The following is an 8187-nucleotide window of genomic DNA, read 5'->3' on the forward strand; positions in this document are numbered from 1 at the left end:
CTCGGCTCACCGCAGCCTCCGCCTCCTGGGTTCAAGCAATTCTCCTGTCTCAGCCTCCTGAGTAGCTGGGACTACAGGCACGCGCCACCATGCCCAGCTAGTTTTTTGTAGTTTTAGTAGAGACGGGGTTTCACCATGTTGACCAGGATGGTCTCGATCTCTTGACCTCGTGATCCACCCGCCTCGGCCTCCCAAAGTGCTGGGATTACAGGCTTGAGCCACCGCGCCCGGCCTAGAAAATTTTAAAAATTGGTTGGGTGCTGGGCGCAGTGGCTCACACCTGTAATCCTAGCCCTTTGGGAGGCTGAGGTAGGCGGATCACCTGAGGTCAGGAGTTCGAGACCAGCCTGACCAATATGGTGAAACCCTATCTTTAAAAAAAAATTAATTAAAAAAATAAAAAACAAATAAATAAATAAAATAAAAATTGGTTGGGTGTGGTATTAAGCAACTATATCTACCTGGGAGGATGAGGTGGAAGGATCACCTGAGCCCAGAAGTTTGAGGCTGCAGTGAGCTATGAATGCACTACTGCACTCCAGCTTTGGTAACAGAGTGAGACCCTGTCTCTACAAATGAAAATAAAATAGACTGGCTAGACACAGTGGCTCATGCCTATAATCCCATCACTTTGGAGGCTGAGGCTGGCAGATCACTTGAGATCAAGAGTTCAAGACTGCCGGGCGCGGTGGCTCACACCTGTAATCCCAGCACTTTGGGAGGCCGAGGCGGGTGGATCATGAGGTCAAGAGATCGAGACCATCCTGGTCAACATGGTGAAACCCCGTCTCTACTAAAACTACAAAAAATTAGCTGGGCATGGTGGCGCGTGCCTGTAATCCCAGCTACTCAGGAGGCTGAGGCAGGAGAATTGCCTGAACCCAGGAGGCGGAGGTTGCGGTGAGCCGAGATCGCGCCATTGCACTCCAGCCTGGGTAACAAGAGCGAAACTCCGTCTCCAAAAAAAAAAAAAAAAAAAAAAAAGAGTTCAAGACCAGCCTGGCCAACATGGTGAAACCTCGTCTCCACTAAAAATACAAAATTATTTGGGTGTGATGGTGAGCGCCTGTAATCCCAGCCAGTCAAGAGATTGAGGCAGGAGAATTGCTTGAACTCGGGAGGCGGAGGCTGCAGTGAGCCAAGATTGCATCACTGCAGTCTAGCTTGGGTGACAGAGCAAGACTGTCACCAAAAAAAAAAAAATTAAGTTAAATTAAATTAAAAAGGCAGGCTGGGCCAGGCAAGATGGCTTACACCTGTAATCCCAGCACTTTGGGAGGCCAAGATGGGTGGACCACTTGAGGTCAGGAGTTCAAGACCAGCCTGGCCAACATGATGAAACTTTGCCTCTCCTAAAAATACAAAAATTAACCAGACATGGTGGCATGAGGCTATAGTCTCAGCTACTCTGGAGGCCGAGGCACGAGAATTGCTTGAACCCAGGAAGGTTCAGTGGAGGCTGCAGTGAGCCAAGACTGCACCACTGCACTTCAGCCTGAGCAACAGAGTGAGACTCTGTCTCACACACACACACAAAAAGGCAGCCTGTGTAAAACTGAACTCTAATTAAACGTCATTCTCCATCCTGAAGTTTGTTCTTCCAGGAATCCTCATCAAGGAGAACAGGGCACCAGGGTACCACTGTCTACCCATCCACAGCACCTGGGGCACTACTTGGGTCTTCCCCCAACCCACTGCTCCCCCTCCCTACTGTCCATTTCTGGTTCTTCAGCAAGTCTAGCCTATTCTGCCTTGCTAAGACATCTCGAACAAACCTTCTTTCCATCCCCACCGTTGTTCCCCAGCCCTGTTCTCTGCTGTACAGCCTCGGCAGCCTCCACCTCGACTCCCAGCTGCCACTCTGGCCCCCTCCAGTCTGTTCCAGAGCAGCCAGGGTGAACTTTATAAAACATACATCACATTGTGCTGCTCCCCTGCTGAAAACCTTTTCTTAGCTCCACACTGATCCCAAGATAAAGCTGAGCTCCTCCATCAAACCCCACCTCCAGCAGGTCACCCACACCGATCTTCTGTGAATCCTAGGAGACCTCTCTTCCCAGGGCTTTGAAAATGCAGTTCCCGCTGCCTGGGCCATTCTCATGCCCTCCTAGATCTCCACAGTCCTGCTGCCCCCTCTCTTTTTTTTTTTTTCAGATGAAGTCTCCCTCTGTCACCTGGCTGGAGCGGAGTGGCACAATCTAGGCTCACTGCAACCTCCACCTTCCGGGTTCAAGTGACTCTCCTGCCTCAGCCTCCCAAGTAGCTGGGACTACAGGCATGCACCACCACACCCACCTAATTTTTGTATTTTTAGTAGAGATGAGTTTCACCAAGTCGGCCAGGCTAGTCTCAAATTGCTGACCTTGTGTCCACCCGCCTCAGCCTCCCAAAGTGCTGGATTACAGGCGGGAGCCACTGCGCCCGGCCCCTGCTGCCCATTCTTCACCCAAGAAGCATCCCACTGTCCTAGGAACTGATTTCTCCTTAACTGTCTTCATTACTCAATACACAAACACATTCTTGCAGTAAAAATTCAAACAATGAGGAAGTCCAAACAGCCAGCCTAAAGAGAAAGTAGGCCTCACCCCATTCTACTGGCCTCTGGGAGGGAATCGCCACTGACCCTGGCCTTCCAGATCCAGCACCCCCTGCTTATGTTATTCACAGTAGGAACGCCAGCAGAGGTCATCGTCTTCTATATGACCTTTTCCCTAATTCGATAATTTCTATAATTGCTTGTTCTATAATTTCTCTCCTCCACCAGACCGAAGGGCAGAGACTATGCAGCGTGTCAGTGAGTATTCTGAATCCGAACACCTCTAGATGGAGGTAGGCCTACCCGCCCCCCTCCCATTTCCTGGTACGAACCGTGATCCTTTAAGAAGTGAAGGGAGGGCCGGGCGCGGTGGCTCAAGCCTGTAATCCCAGCACTTTGGGAGGCCGAGGCGGGTGGATCACGAGATCAAGAGATCGAGACCATCCTGGTCAACATGGTGAAACCCCGTCTCTACTAAAAGTACAAAAAATTAGCTGGGCATGGTGGCACGTGCCTGTAATCCCAGCTACTCAGGAGGCTGAGGCAGGAGAATTGCCTGAACCCAGGAGGCGGGGGTTGCAGTGAGCCGAGATCGCGCCATTGCACTCCAGCCTGGGTAACAAGAGCGAAACTCCGTCTCAAAAAAAAAAAAAAGCTGGAAGTAAAAGGAAGTGAAGGGAGGCCCGGAGCAGTGGCTCACACCTGTAATCCCAGCACTTTGGGAGGCTGAGGCGGGCAGATCACTTGAGGTCAGGAGTTCAAGACCAATCTGGCCAACATGGTGAAACCCCACCTCTACTAAAAATACAAAAAAATTAGTTGGGCGTGGCTGCGCACGCTTTTAGTCCCAGCTGCTCTGAAGGCTGAGGCATGAGAATCGCTCAAACCCGGGAGGTGATTGCAGTGAGCCGTGATCGAGACATTGCACTCCAGCCTGGGCGACAGAGTGAGATTCCGTCTCAAACACTAAAAAAGTGCAAGAGTGGCTGGGTTCTCCTAGGAAGCTGCAGGACTCAAAGCTTCAGCTTCATCCCGCCAGTCTAGCACTTCGAGTTTGTACTCTATCTATATACCCATCTCATCCCACTCCTCTAAGAGTCTGTATTTCCCACATGTCTATTCTGTGCCATGCCCCTGAGTCGCTAAGGCTGCTTTTCCTCCCCGACGCCCAGCAGGTGCTCACATGGAGGCGCTCAGTGTTTGCGGTCTCCAAAGCCCACAGTTCTGAGCCTGAGCACCACCCCCATCCCAGGTTCTTGCAGAGCACGGGACAGTCCATGGGCACCCAGCGTTCGCTGGCTTGGATCGGTTGAATTTGTAAAACTGCACCACCACTGCAGGCGCTGGGTGTTTGCTGGCTTGGGTCCCTAGCTCTGAGACCAGGCTGTGCACACAGGTGACGCCCCTGCTGCTGTGGTCTGATTTTGAGACTACGTCCCAGCAAGAGGCATACAGTCCGATCTGCAGAAGTTCTTCGTGGTCAGGCCGCCGAGGCCCTCCGGCCAGCATTGCGGCCGCACCCCCGTCCCCGGCCCAGCGCGCCGCCGAGCAGCCTCCCGGGCCGCAGCTGTTCCAGACCGCCCCGCCGCCGCCTTCCGCGCGGTTCCCTAGCGGGAGCCCCTCCCACGCCCGCCCTAGGCCGCCCAGGCTGGCGCTGTTCCGGGCTCGAGCCCCCTCCCCGCCGGCCCGGCTCTCCCCGGCTGTTCCGGCCCCGGAGCCCCCCCGCCGGGCCTCGGCTCCCACGCTGTTCCCGCCCACGCCCCTCCCGCGGCTGTTCCGGCCCCGGCGCCCTCCGCCCCGCGGCAGCCGCGCGCCCAGGGCCGGGCGCGGCGGGAGGGGGCCCAACGCGGAACAGCCGCCTCCCCCGGCTCCGCCGTCGCTCACCCTCCAGGGCCTCAAAGATCGCCTGCGCCATCTTGGAGCCGCCGCCGTCGCCGCTGCGGGAGCCGAAACCCGGCTACGCGAGCATTGTGGGAGCCGCGGCGGCGGAGTCGGGGCCACCAGAGGGCGCCCAGGAGCCGCCGCTGAGCCTCCAGCCCTGGAAACACAGCCTCGGCTCGCGGGACCCACCCCCCGCATCCCTGGGCTGCCCCGGCTCCACTCGATAACCCGGTTACCGGACCATCGAGTGTGGACCCCGCCTCACTTGAACGTCCGAGTCTACACCGACCTTGTATCCGCCGCACGCGCGAAATTTCCCGTCCCTATTATCTGAACCCATATCCCCATCTCACTGGAGGAGACCCTCCAACTCTGACACAGAACCCCCCATTCCCACTGCACGTGAGTCCCCCAGGTCTGCAACACGGACCCCATTTCCACCAAGCACAGTATGCTCCGACTCTGCAACAAACCATGAACCCCATCCCATCTCACCCAGACCACCCAGCTGTCACAGGGGTCCCCCAACTGTGCAACACAGATTCCCATCCCCCACCCCGTTAGCGATTTCTCGCCCTTGACACCCCCCTCAACTCCGTCTGTCTCTCCTGACAGAGCCACCTGTCTCTCCTCGCATGCCTCCTAGGCCGGAGACCAGTGGGCGATCATAACCATGATCTCCTGGGCTCAAGCCATCCTCCTGCCTCAGCCTCCAGAGTAGCAGGGACTACAGGCGTACACTACCATCTCCTGCTAATTTTTAAATGTTTTTGTAGAGATCAGGATCTCATTATGTTGCCCAGGCTGGTGTCGAACTTCTGGCCTCCAGCGATCCTCACATCTCGGCCTCCCAAAGCACTGGGATTATGGGCGTGAGTCTCCGTGCTGGGGCTCCCATTATCTCTTAAGTAACTCCATCTCTTCACCCTCCATCCCTGCTTGTTGGGACCCCATTTCTGTCATATAAACCCTCAACACCCACCTCAGCCACTCTTAGGCCAGCCTCTGAAGGACCCTGTCCAGGTGGCACAGAATGAGAGGTGCTCCTCACTGGGACTCCTCCCACACACAGACCCCTCTCATCTTCATTCATGCTCCATCAACTGCTTATTGAGGGCCTGCTATTCACCAAGTCCTGTGATAGCTCTAGAGACATGGTGGTCCTTTCCCATGGAGTTAAAGGTGGGAAAAAAGACAGACATTAAATCTTAAAGGTTATTTAATTAATTACAATGTGTATGCCGGCCATGGTGGTTCAGACCTGTAATCTCAGCACTTTGGGAGGCTGAGGCTGGAGGACCACTTGCATCCAGGGGTTTGAGACCTGCCTGGGCAACATAGCGAGATCCCACCTCTACAAAAAAAAAAAAAAAAAAAAAAAAAGTTAAGCATGGTGGTTTGCACTTCAAGTACCATCAACTCAGGAGGCTGAGACAGGAGGATTGCTTGAGCCTGGAAAGTGGAGGCTGCAGTGGGCTATGATCTCACCACTGCACCCAAGCCTAGGCAACAGAGTTAAACATTTTCTCAATAATCATAATCATAACGTGTGATAGTGGTTTCAAAGTATCCTTGGGCAACAAGCAAGAGTTTAGGGAGTGCATAGAGGGGAGGGAAAAACCGAGGAAGGGACCATTGTTAAAGAAAAAAATTGCCGGGCGTGGTGGCTCACACCTGTAATCCCAGCACTTTGGGAGGCTGAGGCGGACAGATCACCTGAGGTTGGGAGTTTGAGACCAGCCTGACCAACACGGTGAAACACCATCTCTACTAAAAATACAAAATTAGCCGGGTGTGGTGGTACATGCCTGTAATTTCAGCTACTTGGGAGGCTGAGGCAGGAGAATCACTTGAACCTGGGAGGTGGAGATTATGGTGAGTCAAGATCGTGCTACTGCACTCCAGCCTGGGCAACAAGAGCTAAACTCTATCTCAAAAAAAAAAGAAAAGAAAGAAAAGAAAAAATTATTTAACTGGTCGTGGTGGCTCCTCTGTAATCCCAGCACTTTGGGAGGCTGAGATGGCAGGAGGATCACTTGAGCCCAGAAGCTGGAGACCAGCCCGGGTAACATAGTGAGACCCGCATCTCTACAAATGATTTTTGAGAATTTTAGCCTGTAGGCTGGGCACGGTGACTCACACCTGTAATCCCAGCATTTTGGGAGGCCAAGGTGGGCGGATCACTAGGTCAAGAGATTGAGGCCATCCTGGCCAACATGGTGAAACCCCATCTGTAAATAAAATAAAATAAAAAGGAAAATATTAGCCTGTAGTCCTAGCTACTAGGGACGCTGAGGTGAGAGGATTTCCTGAGCCTGGGAGGTCAAAACTGTAGTGACCGTGATCATGTCACTACATCATGCCAGCCTGGGTGACAGAATGAGACCCTGTCTCAAAAAAAAAAAGAAAAGGTAAAAGAAAAAATTGTTCAATGATCCTCGCTAAAACACAAACACAATAAGGAAGCCTTTATTCAGGACTATTGCGAGAGGTTCAGGTGACCACTACAAAGCGGTCTTGCAGTGGGGGAGAGAGACTGGGCTCAGCTCTGAATACAGCATAGGCAAGTAGAAATGTAAAGCCGAGGAACATCACAGGAGGTTGTGGGCAGGGGGTAGGGGTTGGGGTGGGAGGGGTCAGGGGATAGAAAATTACCAGGAGGAAACATCAGAGGTAAGGAGATTCTGGCTAAACCGACCTAACAGGATTCTTGCTGAAGACAGGCCCGGGTAATCAACATCACCTGGGAGATGATGACAGATGCAGAACCTGGTCAGGTATCTAGGATGATTAGATATCAAGGATGGGGGTTCTTCTAAACTGACTTAAAGCATTCTTTCCAGAAACTAGATTTTACAAGGAAGTGCACAAGTGGGCCTATCAGAAGATTCCAAAGTTTGACCAAGCAGTTAGACCAATCAAAGAATCTTTGTCACCAGCAATCATGGATCTCTCCCATGATCATGGAAATATCCTCATACAATGGGACCACCATAGATTGGATTCAATGTGTTCACTAGTGTTATAGCTGTTTTAGATTTTGTCTAGCAGGCTTTCTGGTTTTTGCTGGAAAGCCCCCAGAAAAATTTTTTTTTTAATTTTTTAAAAAATGCATGCATTGATTTTACCTATTTTAGCCTCAGCTAAATAAATTTTAAAAATCACAATTTTCATTTTCTTCTAGTCACTATATAAATCCTATAATTAAAAATTATTTGTTTGTCTGGGCACGGTGGCTCACGCCTATAATCCCAGCACTTTGGTAGGCCGACAGATCACGAGGTCAGGAGATCAAGACCATCCTGGCTAACATGGTGAAACCCTGTCTCTACTAAAAATACAAAAATTATCTGGACATGGTGGCGTGTGCCTGAAATCCCAGATACTCCGAGATCTCATCATTGTACTCCAGCCTGGCAACAGAATGAGACTCCATGTCAAAAAATATATATATTTGTTCACAGCTGGGCATGGTGTTTCATGGCCCTAATCCTAGCACTCTGGGAAGCCATGGCAGGAGGCCTGCATGAGCCCAGGAGCTTGAGACCTCTGAACTACAATTTTTTTTATTTTTTTTTTTGAGACAAAGTCTTGCTCTTGTCTCCCAAGCTGGAGTGCAACGACGAGATCTCGGCTCACTGCAACCTCCACCTCCCAAATTCAAGTGATTCTCCTGCCTCAGCCTCCTGAGTAGCTGGGACTACAGGCAGGCACCACCATGCCTGGCTAATTTTTGTATTTTTAGTAGAGATGGGGTTTCACCATGTTGG

The 8187-nt window shown here is 52.0% G+C and overlaps 1 protein-coding gene and 1 non-coding gene across 3 annotated transcripts in view; one reads left to right on the forward strand and one right to left on the reverse strand.

Moving 5' to 3' along the window:
• ZNF341 (zinc finger protein 341) overlaps nt 1-4893 on the reverse strand; it is a 58255-nt gene extending 53362 nt beyond the window's left edge. The window contains exon 1 of one of the 2 annotated variants that reach the window (XM_032295227.1): nt 4421-4893. In XM_032295227.1, coding sequence (XP_032151118.1) covers nt 4421-4451 — 31 coding nt within the window. In that variant the 5' untranslated portion in view covers nt 4452-4893. The remainder of the gene's footprint in view (nt 1-4420) is intronic. The other variant, XM_032295226.1, reaches the window with a different exon arrangement.
• Nucleotides 4894-7434: 2541 nt separating this feature from the next.
• On the forward strand, nt 7435-7496 carry LOC116563099. The gene has a single exon (XR_004274227.1). It is a non-coding gene; the product is annotated as a U7 small nuclear RNA (small nuclear RNA).
• Nucleotides 7497-8187: the final 691 nt, after the last annotated feature.

The sequence above is a fragment of the Sapajus apella genome, unplaced genomic scaffold (assembly GCF_009761245.1).
Source record: "Sapajus apella isolate SASKATOON/1434 unplaced genomic scaffold, GSC_monkey_1.0 scaffold33, whole genome shotgun sequence".
Classification (NCBI taxonomy): domain Eukaryota; kingdom Metazoa; phylum Chordata; class Mammalia; order Primates; family Cebidae; genus Sapajus; species Sapajus apella.